At 35.7% G+C, this 20,935-nt stretch overlaps 1 protein-coding gene across 3 annotated transcripts in view; it reads right to left on the reverse strand.

Moving 5' to 3' along the window:
• The window catches only part of MARF1 (meiosis regulator and mRNA stability factor 1), a 41,472-nt gene extending 20,842 nt beyond the window's left edge, over positions 1–20,630 (reverse strand). Inside the window, exons 1-11 of one of the 3 annotated variants that reach the window (XM_056806193.1) lie at positions 20,430–20,630; positions 16,416–16,617; positions 11,196–11,867; positions 9,718–9,892; positions 8,618–8,844; positions 7,000–7,117; positions 5,875–6,047; positions 2,517–2,945; positions 2,157–2,332; positions 1,909–2,067; positions 588–774 (exon numbers count right to left, since the gene is read on the reverse strand). In XM_056806193.1, coding sequence (XP_056662171.1) covers positions 588–774; positions 1,909–2,067; positions 2,157–2,332; positions 2,517–2,945; positions 5,875–6,047; positions 7,000–7,117; positions 8,618–8,844; positions 9,718–9,892; positions 11,196–11,867; positions 16,416–16,559 — 2,460 coding nt within the window. In that variant the 5' untranslated portion in view covers positions 16,560–16,617; positions 20,430–20,630. Of the gene's footprint in view, positions 1–587; positions 775–1,908; positions 2,068–2,156; positions 2,333–2,516; positions 2,949–5,874; positions 6,048–6,999; positions 7,118–8,617; positions 8,845–9,717; positions 9,893–11,195; positions 11,868–16,415; positions 16,618–20,429 lie in introns of all 3 variants that reach the window. The other 2 variants (XM_056806192.1, XM_056806194.1) reach the window with 2 other exon arrangements.
• Positions 20,631–20,935: the final 305 nt, after the last annotated feature.

The raw sequence follows: 20,935 nt of genomic DNA on the forward strand, positions 1-20,935 counted from the left end.
GGGCAGCTGGGTAGCTCAGTGGATTGAGAGCCAGCCCTAGAGACGGGACGTCCTAGGTTCAAATATAACCTCAGACACTTCCCAGCTGTGTGACCCTGGGCAAGTCACTTGACCCCCATTGCCTAGCCCTTACCACTCTTCTGCCTTGGAGCCAATACACAGTATTGACTCCAAGACAGAAGGTAAGGGTTTATTAAAAAAAAAAAAGTATCATCAATTTATATTTAAAGTGTGATTTAACCCAGCCTCCATGATCATACTAAGGGCTCCTAACATCCCCCCTCAGAGGATGAAGAATACTGTTTCTGTAGCTTTGCTTTCTATAGTTTGAAGAAGAGCATTAGCAAAAAGCATGGGAGTTCAATTTCCATTTTTAAATTTATAATAATAGTTTAATGCTTTATACTCTAATAATAACCTTATGTGTTGAATTAGGCTACACTAAACCACTAACCTATACTACCCTAAACATTTATACGATTAGTGTTTGTTGCGCTAAGCCACTTAAAACTCTTTTGGCAATAGAGACAAAAAACTAAACAAGGCAAAAACACAAAAAATAACATTAAGAAAAATGGAATGATTACCTTGCCATGCCTAGAGAAAGCTTCTTGCATAACTTGCTGCAATTCCTTCCGAGACAGTCTGTAGTCAATATTACTAATCTGAATATCAGCACCATTTGCAAATGGGTCAGGGCAGTCTGTGCTGCTAGGATTTGTAATGTTGCAAGTAAGTGGGGATGCTCTGTTCAAAAGGTTTGGAGATACACTCCTGCTTAAAATAAAAGTATATTAAAATATTACACCAATGCTTTAAAAAAATTTTCACTATACAAATGGCCCTTAAAAAGAAAACAAATTTCTTTTTTGTTTAAACATCCTGTGCATATGCTATACACAGATGATTTTTCTTATTTCCAAAATAACAACTGGGTACTATTTGTTGACTTCTAATTTAAATTGTTAAATACCTTAATTATTCTTAGCTTTAAGAAATTTTGTGACATTGTAGATAAGATATTGATCTTAAGAGTCAGGAAGTGTTAAAATCTCATTTTAGATATTTACTAGTTGTGCTATAATGTTACTTAACCTCTCAATGTTTCCTCAACCGAAAAAAAGAAAAATATCCCTTGCTACTCCAAAAATTGCTATGGAAAAGATTTTTTTTTAAAGCTTAAAGCATCAGTCTATGATCTCAAAAACTTGCTTAGAATATGAGAGGGTAAATAACTTACCCAGAAACCCAGAGCTAGTATGACAGAGGTAGGATTTGAATCCAGGTCTCCCTGGTTCCAAGGTCAGCTGTCTATCCACACCATAAGACCTCTCTAATTTGGTAAATTTATAATAAAAATTTGAAAATATATGTAGCTGTTTTGAGTCTTTGAAGTCTTAAATAACCAGTTATTCTGACTAATAATTATTGAATTAATATAACCAGTAATTAACTTGACTCTAGGTCAAGTCTCTTCAGTAGGTTCACAAAAACTGATGGTAAACTCATGGCAGATTTCTCAGTTGTAATCATATTCTTCTTTTTCTCTGGCCAGAAATCTTAGCTAAATTCCCCCTTTCAGTCATTAGCCAAAATCATCAGTGGAGAGTAGAGCACAATTATGCTGTTTCCATTCCATAAGGTCATTTTCAACTTCTTTCATAAAGGTTCTCCACAGGTTGAGGACCACTGACTGATGGGTATAGGTCTACTCATTAAGGAAGAGTAATTATAGAAAACTGATTATCAGGGATCACAACTTCCCCATGGGACCTAAGTATACATGATAATAGTGTACTTTCAACCAAAAATAGATAAACATTTCCTATAATTTCCCTTTCTATAAATTTTCAAATAAAAAAAGTCCCCATGAAAAATCTGGACATCATATGTAAAGCTGTTTTTTACCTAGAAGACCAATTCTGAGACACAAGCAAAGGACTGAGTTGCCTTGATGTAGTTAACTTGCTAAAAGCAGATGGATAACTGACTTGGAACATAACCTCCTCTTTATCTTTTTTCTCAATAGGTGAACTGGTAATACTTCGGTTACTAGAGTTCTCTTTCCTAATTAAAAAAAAAGAGTAGAGGAGAGAAGTTACTTTGTGCCATAATAAACTAATTCAGATTAAAAAAAATAAAATAACTTCACATACTTCTGACAGCTTTTATAAACAGATTCTGCTGTTCCTGCAGTTTTAGCTGTCAGAGTTTCAGCACTTGCAGCACGAAAATTGTTTTGTGGAGAAGGTGTATCCGTTCTTAGTTGATCTTGCTGGTGGTGGTGTTCACTGTTTTTATTATTTGTATTCGATTCAATTCGGCACAATTCCTTAAAAAAATACAAAGATAATTAAAAATGTCCAGCACCAGATCTATGGTACAGAATACAACCTATAACTAATGAGTCTATCAATGTTATACAAAACTGAAGTCAAAGATGAGCCACACAGAAATTCTAAAAATCAGTCAATAAAGTCAACAAAAAATCAGTCTAAAAAAGCTGTCAAAATTACCTGTAAACTTTTAATGTTAGTATTTTTTGCAGCAGATCCAAGATTTGCCTGTAACCCTTTTCCAGGCATGACTTTGGCACTGGGAGATTGTTCACTTCCATCTTTGACTAGGCACAACTTTGGATTCTTGTTGACCTTTTTGGGGGATTTTGCTTTGTCAGGAACAGTGTTTGAACTCTTTATCTCACTAAGTTCCTTATTTTTGGGAGTAAATGACACAATAATTCTATTGCCAAAAACATCTTCATTTTCCATTCGCTTCTGGGCACGTTCTGCACTTTCTTGGTTCAAGAAGCGCAGAATGGCACTACTTCCAGAAAGACTGAGCACTTTGCCACCACAGTTGTCTGACAGGCGTCTAAGGCGGTTGCTCACACTTTTGCCATCTCTATTTGTTGGAAGGTTATAAACATAGAGCAAAGTGTGGCACTGCTGCAAAAGATAAAAGATTAAGTTTCATCAATCTAATTACAACCATTTAGAAACCAAAGAAACAAAATGGATGGTCTTCAACCCATAACTGATAATGAAAGGAAAGGACAAAGAGAGATGGCACAATACCTCCTTGCCAACAGTTTTTATCGTGATATGATTCTTCTTAAAAAAGTCAATCTCCTTAAACATAGTAAACATAGGAGATTAGAAATCTCCTATATTATTAGAACTCTCTCTTTCTAAAAGGAAAAACACCAGAATGTATAATAACTAAACTGAAATTTTGCAAAGTCTCTCACTCAGATTAGCACTGTAGACAGGATGGAGAGATATGGCCCAGACAATTTGGTAGATTAGGAACTGGCTGAATGACTAGAAACTAAAGAATAAAAACAAAGAATAATTATTAACAACATTACTGATGTTAAGTTAGAAAGAAAGCCTCCAGTACATTGTTCTAAGTTTAGATCTCAGGCTCTATGCTATTGAGCAATTTTATCAAAAACTTAAAGGTAGACACAGCATACTCATCAAAATTTTCGGATGACACAAAGTTGGGAAGGACAGCCAACACATTAACTATCTTAAACATATAAAGTCAAGATCCAAAAAGATCTTTAGTTGACCAGAATCTCCATGAGTAAGACAAGGTTGTTGAAAAAAGCTAATAGAAAGAATCTCAGAATTCAATAAGAGACATATTGTCCAGAATGAAGCACACAGTCTGGTCAGAACAGGTTTAGATTATCTGTTCAGTTCTGGTAATGACATTTTAAGGATATCTCAAGATACTAGAGGATAACATATATCAATAAAGAAAGTTTAGGAACTGAAGAACATGCCTTACAAGGGACCAATTAAAAATACAAAAGATTCTTAGCTTGGAGAACAGATAACTTCAAGAATACATAATAATTATCTTGAATTATTTATAGGGTTGTCATAAGGAAGAACTGCCCTTTAGCAAGGACTGGAATTTATTTATTTCCAAGTTCACCAATTATTTAATTAATTTAGAGTGTTTTTTCATGGTTACATGATTCATATTCTTTCCCTCTCCTTCCTCCTCCCCCCCTCCCATAGCCAAAGAGCAATTCAACTGGGTTTTACATGTATCAATGATCAAGATCTATTTCCATATTATTAATATTTACAATAAAGTGATCATTTAGAGTCTACCTCACCAATTGGTGATCAAGGAAATGCTTTTCTTCTGTGTTTTTATGAGTAGAATTTAAAAAGAAATAGATTTAGGCTCAGTGTAAGAAAAAACATACTAACTATTATGGTTATTGAAAAACTGAATGGTGTGCCAAGAGATAATGAGTTCCCCTTTACTAGAAATATTTAAGCAAAGAAGACTAAGTGACCCAATTGATTAAAAATGGAGGGAATTTCTTTATGGTATGGATTAGAAGAGATGGGGTATAACAACAGAAAGACTGTGAGCAATCAAGTAACAAAAATCTTCCTTAACATTTTTCTTAGTAAATTATCATATAATAGTCTCCTTTGAGGGGTCCACAACAACAATATACAGAAGTTACATTCTTACTCAGGAATCAGGCTAGAGAAACCTGGGGTTATTAAATTTTTTTTGTGTGTCACTGACACCTTCTAACAAAAATGTTTTTAAATACATAAAACAAAATACATATAATTACCAAGGAAAGTAGTTTTATTGAAATAGCTATCAGAATATTTTTTAAAAAGTAAGTTCACAACTGGAACAACCTCCAGGAAGTGATGCAGAGTGAAAGGAGCAGAACCAGGAGAACATTGTACACAGAGACTAATACACTGTGGTATAATCGAGTGTAATGGACTTCTCCATTAGTGGCAATGCAGTGATCCTGAACAACTTGGAGGGATCTATGAGAAAGAAAACTATCCACATTCAGAGGAAAAACTGTGGGAGTAGAAGGGCAACCGCTTGATTACATGGGTCAAGGGAGATATGATTGAGGATGTGGACCCTAAATGAACATCCTGGTGCAAACATCAACAACATGGAGACAGGTTCTGGTCAAGCTCACATGTGATACCCAGTGGAATTGCTTGTCAGTTACGGGAGGGATGGGGGAAGGGGAGGGCGAAATGGAGTATGATTTTTGCAACCAAGGAATAGTGTTTGAAATTGACCAAATAAAAAAAAAAGAAAGAAAGAAAAAATTTTTAAAAGTAAGTTCACATACCCCAAATAAAAAAACCCTGAGCTAGAGTAACATGTTTAAAATTATTAAATCCTCAAAAGGAAAGTCTTCAAAGAGGGAGGGAGGGAGGGAGGGAGGGAGGGAGGAAGGGAGGAAGGGAGGAAAGAAGGAAGGAAGGAAGGAAGGAAGGAAGGAAGGAAGGAAGGAAGGAAGGAAGGAAGGAAGGAAGGAAGGAAGGAAGGAAGGAAGGAAGGAAGGAAGGAAGGAAGGAAGGAAGGAAGGAAGGAAGGAAGGAAGGAAGGAAGGGAGGAAGGGAGGAAGGGAGGAAGGGAGGAAAGGAGGAAGGAAGGAAGGAAGGAAGGAAGGGAGGAAGGGAGGAAGGGAGGAAGGGAGGAAGGGAGGAAAGAAGGAAGGAAGGAAGGAAGGAAGGAAGGAAGGAAGGAAGGAAGGAAGGAAGGAAGGAAGGAAGGAAGGAAGGAAGGAAGGAAGGAAGGAAGGAAGGAAGGAAGGAAGGAAGGAAGGAAGGAAGGGAAAAATCATAATAAAGACAATTTGAAAGATGTTTTAAAAATTATGATAAAGGGCACAAAATTTGGACTGTTCTCTACCTTTTCTTGGGAAATGATTTGATAGGTAACTGAGTAAAGGAACGTTAAAAGTGTAGCTTAAAGAATTTGAGGCCCTATATAAAAATAAAATAATTTCCAAATTTAATATTGTGACATAATTAAAATATTCTTAAAACCCCACGCACACACACAACCACTTACTGGCATTTTTAGTGGTAACCTTGGGGGCAAGTCTGAAATGAACTCTTCAAATCTGATAAGCTCGTGAGCATGATGTAGCAGTGCTTCAGAAGCCTGGTTTTTATGTACCAAAATAATATGGAAACCATGTCGGTGCCTCAAGTCACTAAGTTCCAATGCAAAATTGACATCAGCTGAAAGAGAAAAGTGTTTCCCTCTTAATATTAGAAAATGTGGCAAACAATTCTACTAATAATCATTGAGGAAAAACCACTAGTTATACAAATGAATGTGAACTTTCTTCCAAAAGCTGCACCTTCTTTAAAGCACAGAAGTACAGACAGAAACTTGTTATAATTTTGAAATTTTGCCACAGAGCAACACAAAATAACCCCTCCTTTAACCTACATTGTATTTGGCATTTTAAAACATATTAGATTCAATACAATAGAGTAGCAAATTTCAACATATATATCCTCAATCCTTAGATTTCATCTACCATATTGTAATATGTATAAAAATAAAATTATAAACCAAAAACTCATTTTCAGAGGTAGATAATTCTATTAGATATATAGTAAGCAATTCTTCTCGGGGAAAACAGATTTAGAAAACTTGGCACTCTGAAGCTCTTAATATGAAATTCAGAATCAAAACTAACAATGTGATAATAATAAACCAGATTTTATATACATATATATATATACACATGTATATATATGTGTGTGTGTGTGTGTTCAGTATATACATATACTGAAAAGGAGAAAAGAAATGAATTAAAATATCTAAATTAAAGCACCTTAATCTTTTACAGAAACAGACTCCTTTGGGTAGTCTGGTGAAGCATATGAACCCCTTCTTAGAATAATGTTTTTAAATGCATAAAAAATATAGCATTAGGAAATCAAATGGCATTGAAATACAATTATCAAATATTAAAAACCCAAGTTCACAGACCCTAGGTTAAGAACTCCTAAAAAGACATCTGTTATAATGAGGCTCCAGTTTAATAAGCATCAGCATTTGTTACATATTCCTTTTAAGGGCATATTTTATTTTACAAGTTTTTAGATTCCAAAGTAATCTATAACCATTAACACACAGTAAATTTAACTTAAACTATCAAATATGTTAACACAAACTTACTAGACACAAGAACCACAGTGGCTGGTGCAGTATGAGTATCTGCAAATCTTCTAAGACTCTGTCTGAGTTTATCATCAGCAGCATTTTTTGCAGTAGCATTGATATGTGCAACTGTCACCTACATGTATCATAAAAACATCAAAGTGAAGATTAAAAGCTATTATATTTGCATATTACCTTGTAAATATCTTCCTTAAGAAAGAAAAATAATACTATTCTTTAACTGCCATTTTAACAAGGAAAAACATAAATGGTCAGCTTTCAATTAACTGGGTTTATTTTATAGAATTTATGAATTATCTAGATTTTTACTACTAATTTCTCCTTTCATTGATCACTTTTTGTTATTTTTTCTCACTTCACTGTTTAATTGTTATATCAGAAGATGAACAGAAGGAAATTAAACATCTTTGGTTAAAATATGTGGATAATGATAAAGATTTAAAACTATGGTGAAAAATAAAAATCTGTAGATTATATTTGTAAGTTAATAACCTCCTAAGAAATTATGACAAAGGGGTGACAGGTGAGGAACAAAGAGGAAGGATGGGAATGGACAAACTCCTGAAATTTTGTATTTTTATGTCAGTTATAAGGGTCATATAAAGCAGTGTCTCTACTTGATTCCCTCAACCTCAACTCTAACATGCAAAAAATAGCAATGGTGAGGCACATAAATGTACTCTTTCAGAAAAATCTCTATTTCCAGAAGTCCAGTCACATAAAATATACAAGTAGGAAATTTCAGTAGATGTTTAATAGAAACATATAATTTTAGATAACCTAATAATTATAATGCTTCTATTATTAAAAAGGACCTAGCAATTCAATAACAGCACATCAATTTTTTTCATTAGGGAATGTGGTTGTTAACTAGCACAAAACTATAACACTGAAAAAAAATAATAAATACCTCAAAGAAGTAACTATCAGGTACTTGACTAGCTGAAATGATTGCTAATATATTTTTAAGTTGTGTAGAACACAATTTTAGATTTGATTCTGTGACCTAAAACTCTCAAAGTAATATTAACAATAGCAATATTTATTGAATACTTTAAAGTTTGCAAAACATGTAAGTACCACATTTTAATTAAGCCTCACGACAAATCTATATAGTTGATACTATTATTATCTCCATTTAAAGAGGCTTTGATTTTTGTCTAATTGCATAGGTAGGAGGTAACAAAGCAAGTCCTCCAAGTCCAGTATACAACAGAATGCAACACAACCCCTCAAAAAATATTTTCATCTATCAACTAATATTTATTATCTACTGTATGCAGGGGACTAAAGGGCATAAATAATAACATCAAAGACCTTCCTTTTCAGCGGGAAAATAACTAATCCTGGGGAGATAAGGCAAACACATGAAAAAGTCATAATATTCAAATAATATAAAACAAAAATATTATTGTCTAAGATTGGTTAGATACAACTGGGAATTATTATTATTATATTATCTAGGTGGACAAAAATAATACAGAAAGGTAGATAATTTCTTGTGATCCTTATCAGTCAACAGAATATACCCAATAAAAAATGAAAGAATTATTATTGAACATTATAATTTGAAAAAAATTCAAGTTATATACCATAACAGAGTATTTTCTTTTACCTGGCAATTATTCAGCTCTTGAATAACTTCTTTGTTTTCTTTACTGATGTCACAGACACAGATGAATTCTGCTTCTCTGTGGCCTTTAAAAAACTTTTCGCGAATTCGTTGTACAACAGTCACAGCTGACCGGCCAGAAGGAACAGAGCAGTTTTCAATGTCCCAAAAAACTCCAATGGGGGGTAAGTTTTCTAGCACCTGTCCTGCTATGGCAACTTCTGATGACCCTTTAAAAATTTTAACATTTTTAATTGTAATTATGGAAAAATAAAAATTAGTGAAAATAAAATCAAGTATGATTCCTACTATTTTTTCCAGCTAATTATACTTGGTAGAAAAGAAACACTTTATTATATATCATATTCCCTCAAGGGGAAACCATGACTATGGGGCAAAAATACCATATTTACCATCTGAGATGCCATCCCCATTTACAAGGAAAAACAAACAAACCTAAAGCTGACATGATCTTGTAAAATACATAAAGCAAGTCAATTTACAAATCTGACTCATTTTCTGACCAGTCATATTTCTCTGAAACCAACATACACCTGAAAGACTATTGCAGCTATGAAAGTAAAAGAAAAAGAAAGTACCAGAAAATATAAAAAAGATTGAGCAGTTACAAAGTGCTTTAATATGTAGCAGTGCATTAACACCTGATTTAATATCATTTTTAAAAAATAAGACATAATATTGAACAGTACCTCTATGAAATAGCTGTTATCTCAACATACAGTAGGGATTTTTAAATACTTTTGTTAATCCCTATGACAAATTCTTTTTTCCTTTAGACAAAGATGAGGACTCAGTAACAAGACTCAACACAACTGTAATCCTAACTTGATAGTAACAAGGTAGTCTCTTCCAACTTTAATTCTCCTAGCAAAAGAGTCTCTACTTATGATAAAATAAAAAGCTATTGATTTAATGGGCTTTAGAATGTTTTTCTTTTCTTGATTTTTTTTGGCTAGAAAGAGAAGGAAACAGAGGGCTTTAGCACCGCCCCCAAAATTAACAAAAATAAAATATATTTGTGATATTAACATTTTATATTCAAAATTAAACTAGTATAAAATGTGGATTTAAATAGCATTTACCATATTTTGATGCTGTTTTGCTAAGACTATTTGCAAGTAGCAAAGCTGTCTCATTCCCTGTTCCTTTGGTTCCACAGCCATTACACAAAGGGATAGAGATCGATGCAGTTTGAGTATTTGGAGGTGGAATATTTGGCCAGACTTTAGCAGCATCAATTATACTATTTCTTGCCGGCTGTTAAAAACAAGTTTTTCAATCACATTATTTTAGACTTTATAATCATACTCAATACCCAAAAAGCATGTAATGAATATCCTAAATACTTTTCCATCCCTCTATTAAAATTTTCAGTTTTATTTCCTGGAACCTGTAGTCATTAAACTTAGAAACTAAGCCCAGGCTATCCTTTACTATCTGTCACAAAAATAAGACCATGCAAAGAATGGCCAGAGAATTCAGTGTTTGAAACTCCACATTCTGAGGCTCACAACTTCTACAAACTATTTCTTTATATACATATCATGGGCATTGGGGCAGGTAGGTGACACGGTGGATAGAATGCTAGGTCTGGAGTCAGGAAGATCTGAGTTCAAAAATCCATCTTCAAACATTTACTAGCTGTGTGACTTTGGCCAAGTTGCTTAATGTGTTTGCCCCAGTTTTCTCATCTATAAAATGAACTAGAGAAGGAAATGGCCAACCACTCCAGTATCTTTGCCAAGAAAGTTCTGAAATGTGGTCATGAAGAATCAGCCACTACTGAAAAGACTAAATGACAATGAATCTTGTGCTTTACATTAAAAATATTAAAATTTTTCATATGAATGCAGTCATACATATCAGTCAAGTGTCAAGTTCCCAATTTTACTATAATATACTCAACTAAATTCTGAACTATATTATGACTGAGTCTGTAAAATCAAGTCTTTTAAATTTATGTCACAATATTCTTCTTAGTCTTTATTCGAAGTCAAAAGGAAAATTGAAAATTAATTTGGTTTTGTAAGTTCATGTAACATAAATAAGCATTGGTAAATGTATTTGTTGTAATTTAAGAAACTCTGAGAAGTAGCATGGTGTCAGAAAGACATAGAAAGATATACACCAGCTGTGGTATCATGGGCAAGTTGCCAACTCTCAGTGCCCCAAATAACTTTTAAAGACTAATTAGATACAAATTATTGATCTGTATCAGTGGAGAGTCTACAAATAAGCTTTCCCACAACAATGAAATTACAGGTCCAGATAAATATCAAACAAGCTCTAGGAAGCATGAATTACCTGGCTCAGTCCAAGTACTATTTCTACATAATTATATTTTTCTTTTACCTTCAATGTCAGACCTAATTCTTACTGTTGATTGATTTCATACCGTCCTCCAGGATCAGCAAAAGTTATACTGATTAATAAAATTATCTTCTAAATTAAAAATAAAATCTTGTCAAAAGTACAATCTTACATCAATAATGTAAAACTTCTTAGAAATTCCCATTTCTAAAACCCCAAGTGAAAAAAATAAAATAAAACATATACAAACCTTGCTTAAACAGTCTTCACAGTAATGAGAGCCTTTTAAACAAACCGATGGTGCCACATTTAGATGCAAAGGGTTGGTGCACATGTGGGATGTGAGCTCCGACTGTGAAATGTGCTCTTCCAAATGCCCAGGAGCCCCACTTGTGAAATCAGAACAGGGAAAATAGCCAGAGGAAGTACAGCTCGGAAGAGCTGGGAACTGATGCAGTTTGCGCACATTACCATGACATGATTGGAAATGGAGTTTTCCACAACAGGGCAGGTGTTTACAGGAAGAGAAGTTACTTTCTATACACATGCTGGAAAAGTCACTTGCAATGCCTGCCAAATTATTTCTAGCTGGAGCATTCTTCAGTGAAGATGCAGACTGAAAAGCAAACCCTGACCCTACTTGACAAGTGATTGTTCCAGTGCCTGGTGAGTCTAATAGTGAGCCAGCGTGAATCAAGCCCCCAGTACCTCTGCCACCAGTGCCGCTGCCACCACCAAAGTGCATCGGAGGAGTTGAAGGGTCATTAGAGCAACGAGCACAGCAGCTTACTTTAGGACCAGGAGGTTGCTGAAGAGGATGAATATCTGGAATTGGGGCTGCTGGGAAAAGTTTAGCGCCAGCATGAAGAGGAGATGGTACATCCTTTAATTCTACAACAACTTTGTTCTCCATGTAATCTTTCTGAAAAATGAAAGATTGAGATATATCTTAGATTAGAATGTGAAGTCTAAAATTTCCCTCATATTCCATTCAAAAGAACAAATCCTAAGTCTATTTAAGTAACTACTTTATTCAAGAAACAAAAACCAAACTGGGGAAACAGACAAAAATCATCTCTATTATTCAATTTTAAGGGACTGACTATTGAAGCAGATGAAGAATAAATCAACATAAGTGAGTTCATATAAAAAGGCCACTGAACTTTGCATCTGGAGATTTCACTTCAAATCAAACACTTACATAGAACCTACTGTGTGAAGAACACTGTGCTAGGGGTTATAATAAAAAGTTGATTTCATGAAGTTTTTAATAGGAGAAATATAATACAAATTAATACATGACAAGTCTATAAGAAAGGGTTAAAATACTATTGTAGGTCAAAAGAAGTACCTAGATAGGAGAAGGAAGAGGCAGTCCTTGAAATGGATAGGAATTAAAAAACAAGTGAAGAGCATTCCAGGCAAAGAAACAATATAAGCAATAGCAAGAAAGTATTGGGCATACTATTTCCATATATATATATACGTATATGGAATAATAAAGGAAATGGTACCATATTGTTGAAGGTCTCAAATATCAAACTTTACTTTTCTTAAGTCTGTTTGGGTAGAGGAGAGCTGTAACCAGATAAATAGAGAAGATGAATCTAGTGATGGCATGAGAGATATGAGAGAGTGAAGGTAACTGCAATAGCCCAAGCAAGTGGTAGTAATTACCTATAATAGAATGAAAGAAAGGAACAGGTATAAGAAATTCTGAAGGATAGAATCAATAGGGCTTGGAAATTGGCTAAATATGGGAAACAAAGGACAAAGAAGTGCCAAATAAATGCCAGGGTGTCAAAAATGGAAGGCTAGTGATATCACTATTGACAGAAAATATGAAGTCAGAATAAGGAAGAAGTTTAAGGCAAAATATATTAAACTTTATTTTGGATGTGCTGAGTTAAAGGTTAAGATATTCTGTAGGTAGGCAGTTAGAGAACTGAGTGTAGAAATCAGTCAACAAGCACTTATGAAGCACTGATTATGTGCCAGGCACAGTGGTACACCCTGAGAATACAAAGAAAGTCAAAACCAGTCTTTGCTCTTAAGAAGCTCACATTCTAATAAGGGAGACAACAGAAAAATAGCTCTGTATATACAAGACATTATATCCAGTAAATGGAGGGTAACTGAAGAGTGAAGGGACTTGTGTGGGCATGGTGATAGGGGTGGCATAGACCTTCTTCAGAAGGTAGAATCTGAGCTAAGTCTTGAGGGAAAAAATGGTAACCGAGGAGGCAGAGGTGAATAGGAGTTCTAGCAGTTCAAATTCAGAGAGTTTGGGAGATAACCTGCTATGCAGACTCCATAATAAGTGAGCTTGTGTAGCTATATCATATGTACAAGGAAGGGAATAAAGAATAAGACCTGAGAGATAGGAATTTATTACATTGGTTTCCATGAAGATATAATTATCATCCCTAATGTCAATAATTCAACCTATTTTCTAGCCTCACCTGTCTCCTGTCTGTCCTCTGATCTCCAATTACCTATAAAGACACCTTGAATTAGATGTCTCACAAACAACTTAATCTCACTATCTTCCTCTGAAACTCTCCTCTTCCTGACTCTCCTATTACTATCAAGGGTACCACCATCTTCCTCATCACTCAGACTCAAAACCTAAGTATTACCCTTGACTCTTCACTCTCATTCTCATTCTCCCAGCATACAAACAACAGTCAAGTCTTATTGTTTATGCCTTTGCAACATCAATCCTATATACCCCTTCTTTCTTCAAATAATGACTCCTTCTTGGTACAGGCCCCCATCCCCTCACACATAGACTATAAGATATAGCCTTCTGAGAGGCTCTCAGTTTCAAGTTTTTCTAATGGACTCTCCATTTAGCCATCAAAATGATCTTCTTAAAGCTCAGGTCTGATTATTTCACCACAACCCCATCCCATTCAATAAAGTCCAATAGCTCTCTGTCATTTCTTGGATCAAATATAAAATCCCCTATTTGACATTCAAACTCTTCCAACCCCAGCTCCTTCCTACATTTCCAGTTTTCTTATACTCTACTCCCCCACCTCCACATATTCTTTGATCCAATTACACTGGCCTGCTTTTTGTTCCTCACACACAATACATCTCTTGGATCCAGGCATTTTGACTGGCTGACTTCCCTGCCTAAAACTCTCTCCTTTCCTTTCTGTCGCTTGGCTTCCTTCAAATTACAACTAAAAGCACACCTTCTATAGGCTTTGTCTAGTCCTCCTAAATCTTAGTACCTTTCCTTTAAAAATATCTCCAATTTAAATTATGTGTTTATGAATACATATTCACATATGACACATACACACATGAGTGCTGTGCGCTCACTCCAATCAGGAAGACCTGAGTTCAAATTCAGTCTCAGACACTCAGTAGCAGTGTGACCCTGGGCAAATCACTCAACTTCTGTTTCCCTCAGTTTCCTTAACTATAAAATGGGCATAAAAACAGCACCTACCTCCCAGGGTGATAGTGAAGATCCAATGAGGTAATATTTGTAAAATGTGCTTTGCATAGTACCTGGAACATAGTAGGCACTATACAAATGCTTATTTCTTCTTTCCCTTTCTTTGTATCCCTGGCCCTTAGCAGAGTGCTTGGCACATGATAAATAAATAAAGCACTTAATAAATACTAGCAAACTTGTTTAAATTGGAGCTCATAGAAGCCAATGGAATTTATTGAGTAATGGGCTGGTAATTGAGTGTGTGCCAGATTGTAGCTAGAGAAGACTTAAAGCAAGGAGACTGAATAAAAAGTTACTGTAATAGTCCCAGACAAGAGGTGATAAAGGCACCTAGTGGTAGCTGTGGGAGCAGAGAGAAGGACATATTGTGAAGGTAAAAATGACAAGATTTGACAACAGATGAATATATGGGATGAGTGTAAATTGGGAATTGTAGTTAATAACTGAAGAGAAGGGACAGTGATAAAGAGTAAGATTTTAGTCATTCAAACAGAAGTAATAGTTGATGCCCTGGGAGTAAAAGATTGTCAAGAAAGATGACAAAGTAAAAAAGGTGGTTAAGGATAGACACATGGGAAATACCCAACTTAATAGACCAGAAAGAACACAAGCAAAAAGCAGAGACAAAGATCAATAAGAAGTAAGAAGAGAAACAAGAGTACTAGTTGAACCTGAACCAGATTAAAATATAACTGGGAAATGTTTAACAAATAAAAACAACACAATATAATGTTAATTTGTGGTTTTCAAAGTCAACATAGGGAATGCCCCACGAGTATCTGTTTCTTTTTGAGTTTGCCACCACACTTTTCTAGAGCAGAATATCTAAGAGGAGAGGAAGTAGTGAACAAAACAATATACTTTGGAGGGGCCATGGAGAACCCTGGTGATTCTTCTAATCCCACCTTAGTGACTAGAGAAAGCAGTTTTAGCAGTATTGAGGAGAGAAGTCAGACTGTGAAGGGTCAAGGAGAGCAGATGATGTGGAAAGTGGAAGTATCAGATATAGACTATTTTGCAAGAAGTTTCTATTTCTAGTGCTGATGAATTTAACCTAAAGCAGATACTTCTTTACAACTACTCTCAACTGACCAAAATTTCCAAGAATGAAACAATGTCTAAAAAAGCAATATAGTAGCAAACTAAGTTCCTTACTGACAATTTTCAAGTAGCCCATGCCAAAGAAAAATTTCTTACACTTCTCACATAGAACCAAACTGGCTATAAAAAGAGCTAGACGGAAACAGAGAACAGAGAGAAACAGAGAACAGAGGTGTGTAAAGTAAAAAACTAAGTAGTATCAATATTCTATTCAGTGAATCTTTGTAATGAATGTAAATTCGAAGAAGAAAAACAAATTAGAAAAAGCCCACATAAACTAAAACAATAAGCACTATTAGGGTAAGAAAATTTTTGCATAGAAAAAATGTGAAATGGTTAGGAAAATTTTGAAAGGAAATGGCTTGAAAGAGATGACTCACTGGGGTAAGAGAGGGGACAAGAGCAATATAATTGGAAATAAAAGTAATTCAGGCATTAATAAAAAATAAATTTTCTTTAAAAGAAAAAGGTAATAAGGAGTTATGATGAAACAATCTATTGAACAGAATATAGAAAACCAATAAAGCTCTCATTTGCCTTTTCTGTATTATAAGAAAAAGACTTTTAAACTCAAGATATAGTAAATATAACCTTGAGTTTAATTTTTTTTGTTATACAATTTATCTTTAGAGTGAATTGATGCCAGGTCTAAAGGGAAAAAGCTTTCCTAAGAGTCTGACATTAAATATTCAAAAGTATCTACTCTCCTACTATACATAGGAGTTATGAAAATATACTGCTCTTTAGTTAGAAAATATAATAATGAACAACAAAAGAACATTACCAAAAGTATGCATAATAAAGTTTGACATTGTCCACAATGACACAAACAAATTACTGCACAAAAGGAACTACTTTAATAAAGAATCTCCTATGTCACTAGTATACCATAGTTACCGTTTTTGGACTAAGTGGCAATGTTTGTTCAGGACGAGAAAAGCAATTAGAAAATTTCCAAAGCCATGGCTTAGCATCACTATCTTGTTGAAGCCATCCACGTGACCTATTGCAGGGGTTCTCGGTTCCGTTTCCTTCCATCATACAACCATGCAGAGTAGCTCAACATTCTTTGGTCTTTCCTTTCTTTCATTCTCCCCCCCTGTGAAGTACAAGATTTGAACATTATATTTCTAAATGCAAAATTTTAAATTATTTTCTTTACATTAATGACTTTAATATGTTTATAGTATAATCAAGTCTGTTTAATGATCAATTTTTTTTAAATCAACTCAACATCACATACAAAAATTCAGATCATTTTCTAAAGAATTCTGAATACTATTAATTTGCTATGGGGTTAGTTATTTCTATTAACACCAAAGTTTTTGTAGGAACAAACTATCCATATTCACTGCCAAAAAGATGATTTCAAAATGTGCTAAAGCTATTTACTCTATACCATTTTTTAGGGTATTGTAAAATCCAATCTTTCACGAATAATGCCTAGAAAACCAATAAAAAACTAAGAACTTTGTACTTTGTTCAGAATACCCCACCAAATGAAACTGATTCCACTATTTATTTCAGTATTATAAACTGATTTATCACAAAAAAAAGTCAGCTATTCTCTCTTAGAATTGATGATTTTATTCTGAGCAGTACACTCATAATCTAGAACTACAAATTACAAAGACATTACTGAAATTTAACAAAACAAAGACAGCAGATCAAGTCAATGTTATCCATTTACCTAGGGAATACTTAACAATGGCAAAAGCACTGTTTCATTCCCAAGTTCTTTCCATCTTATACACAAATACAATCTACCATCAACCCTGATCTTCTATTTTAAAACTTTCTGAGATAGACACAAGCATTTCCTCTCAGTAATTTCCCAAAAAGAAGGCACTCTTAAAGTAACTTAAAAAAAAAATCACACCCAAATATTTCTTCCAGGCTATCTTCTTCATGTGTTCTTTCCAAAAGATAACTTTTATAGAGAGTACCCAAAATCTTTTAGCTAACTTTTCTTTGACTAATCTAGACACTATATGGTATATGTTGGTGATGGAATACTATTGTGCTCAAAGGAATAATAAAAGTGGAGGAATTCCGTGGGGACTGGAACAACCTCCAGGAAGTGATGCAGAGCGAAAGGAGCAGAACCAGGAAAAGATTGTACACAGAGACTGATACACTGTGGTATAATCGAATGTAATGGACTTCTCCATTAGTGGCAATGCAATGACCCTGAACAACTTGGAGGAACCTACAGAAAAACTACTATCCACATTCAGAGGAAACACTGTGGAAGTAAAAACACAGAAGAAAAACAACTGCTTGAATACATGGGTTGAAGGCATATTGTTGGGGATGTAGACTCTAAATGAACATTCTAGTGTAAACAACAACATGGAAATAGGTTCTGATCAAGGACACAAGTAATAACCAATGAAATTGCACATTGGCTGACTAGACACTATGGTTTCAGTGGGACTTAAAATCACATGTGAACTTTTTTTTATTGATTCATCATAAGCTTGTGTTATATTTTTTAACTTATTTCATCTCTAACTCAACTATTCTTTCTAACTGCCTTCCATTGTCCTCCTCAAATACCAACCCATGTCTACAGACAGGAGATTAACTCAACTAGAGCATTCCTCCAAACTCTTAATTTTTCTGCAGGGGCTCCTAGCAACCCAGTTTAATAGAAAATAACAGGACTGACTGTATCTGCAGCTGAGTGCTGATACTGACAAATTTTCCCTTCTCTGCCCTCAGGAAAAAACAGGCCCTCAAAATTAATTTAGGAATGTGAGAATATACATAAGAGCTCTAACTTATAGAGATATGCATATCTGTAAAATTATCCAAACTTATGTGGGCAGATCAAGTAATAATAAAGTATTTTTTTTCCGGATATACTAGTGTTTATCATCCTCTGGTTTTGCTACAACTCAGTTGAGTCAGAATCTTCAAAGAGCAACAGACTCACTGGCTGAACCTTTTGGGATTCGAGGTAAAATGAAAAAGTACAATGTTTATTTTTATGAGATACTGGATTCTATATTACTAGATTCTACTGTCATAAATATAGACCATTCTTAAAAGTATAATTCAATATGCATTTATTAAATGTCTATTAGGTATAATAAGGCTATGGGGCTACAATGACAAACCCAAATAATCCCTGCCCTTAAGAAGTACACATTTTATAGGAGGGAAATAATATATACATGGATAAGTAAAAGCAAAACAGATACAAAGTATTTTGGGAGTAGTGAGAGCTAACATCTGTGTGATCAAGAAAAGGCCTGGAACAGAAGGAATGGAACAGGCTTCATTTGGTCAATTTTCTTCTTACTGCAAAACTTTTATTTTCCATGTTCCTACCTTGGTACCTGATACTAACCCACCCTACTTGAAATTCACTGTCATCCCATCAAATAAGGTTAAATATAGGGATCTTATATGCTCATGTCAAGACAAGAGAACTATCAATGTTCCAGTCTCAAAATCATTAACAGTTCATTTACAATTCAACTGTCAAACTTTATAGGTAATGGGACAAAGTCAACTTTAGTATGATCTGTCCAATATACTCTCATCTTCCTTTTCAAGAACAAATTCAAGAGGTGAAATGTTCTGAAAAGGAAAAGAAGAAAAGCAAACCACTCCTAATAGTACCCTAGTCTCAAATTCTACCAAATTGTCCCTGGAAATCACATAAAGTAAAATAATCAAATCAAGATGTTGGATACGGTCAACAAACATTTATTTATTAAATGTCCATTATGTGCCAGGCACAGTGCTAAGTGCTGAAGTTACAAAGAACAGCAAAAAAGCAGTTCTTTTGCTCCCAAGAAGGTCACGATAATAAATGAAGGTGACAACAGGAAAACAAACTATGTACAAAAAGATATATTGTACAAAAGGATAAATTGTACCAGAGTCCTAGACTGAATGTGTTCAACTTAATATAAAAGTTGAGCTTTTTCTAGAATAGAACCAGAAATTCAACCAGTCTCTTACAGATGTCTAGGATGGTATAAATTCCAAGTACCACGTCTTAAATTCTTTCCTTGAAATTATAATGGTATGTGGTCTCCTCTCTTGAGGTATAAGGATATGTGGTTCTTTTATGGATTTTATATCCTATGGCATTTGGCACTTTGCTGAACCAATTGTGATGTTACAAGTCTCATAATAAAGAATTTCTTTAGTGATATACTCAAACATGCCGCATTTCATTTTGGAATAATTAGTTCTACAACAAACAGTGGCAACAGTTTTACAGCGGTTCTCTATATACACTTAAGTGAAGATAAGAAGTGACTTCTGTCACCGATAAATCCAACATTCTCTTATTTGTAGTCACCTTTCCAATGACAAACACAAAGTAAATATTGCCACCTCAGACGACTAGGGGTAGGGGGTAGGAGCAGAGGAGCACGGAAGGGCGTGCAAGACAGTCAGATAACCACGGGCTTCTTTTACTCTACTCTTCCCCTTCACAACTGTAAGCTAGAGAGCCCTGTGCTATCTGCCCCCCACCACAGCCCTCTAAGTAAAAACAAGGGGTTCACGCACGGCTCAGCAAAGCTGCCAACCCCCAAGCAAAAACTGCTTGCAAGAGAGGAGGCAAAGGACGCGAGGGCCCAAGGGAGGGCTGCTAGCCGACTCCCTTAACCAAGGCAAAGGGATGGGGGATGGGGGATGGAGTGGGGACAGTGTCCTCAAGGCCGCTGTGGGGCAGGGCCAGGACTGGGGAAGCAGCGAGTCCCCGAGACGGCGCGGACCGGAGGGGAGCAAAGCGAGGAGCAGACCTCCCAAGAGTTGGCGGGGGGAGGGGGTGGTGGTGCTAGGAAAGGTTCTTATTTCAGGTCCCAAAGACAAAAAAAAAAAGGGACCACAGGGCTGGGCCACGACCCTTCCACTCCGCCCCGCCCCCCCCTCACGCACACTCACCTCAGCCACCTGCTCCACCTGTTCTCACATGCCGGCCATACCGCCTACCCCCCCACCCCCCCAGCCCTTTGTTTTGATTCCCGACTCCTCAGCTCCCGCCGCCGCCGCCAAGCGCACCCACCACTTCCGCTTCCGTAACGCACCGCCCTGTCGCAAAACCGACGCCCTCACGCACACCCTTCTCACCTCTTTCCCGAACCCCCTCCCACTTCCCGCTGGACACCTCCCCCGCAGGGCGTGCTGGGAAGTTTAGGAGGCGGGGTCTAGAGGACTTTCCACACCTACTAGGGAAGCACTTCTCCATATCTAACTAACTACCTTCTCCCCACCTGCCCCTTCCCTTCCCTCCTATCCCCTCCCAACCCCAGACTGAGCTCTCATTTAGACCTCTGTCGGCTTGGGCTCTTTTCGTTTGTCTTGGACCCCCTGCTGCGATGAAAAACCAGCGTGAAAAAAAACCCTGGGATTTTAACTCAGATGTACATGGATCACAGAAGCTAAATTTA

This window comes from Monodelphis domestica, chromosome 7, assembly GCF_027887165.1.
Source record: "Monodelphis domestica isolate mMonDom1 chromosome 7, mMonDom1.pri, whole genome shotgun sequence".
NCBI classification, from domain to species: Eukaryota; Metazoa; Chordata; class Mammalia; order Didelphimorphia; family Didelphidae; genus Monodelphis; species Monodelphis domestica.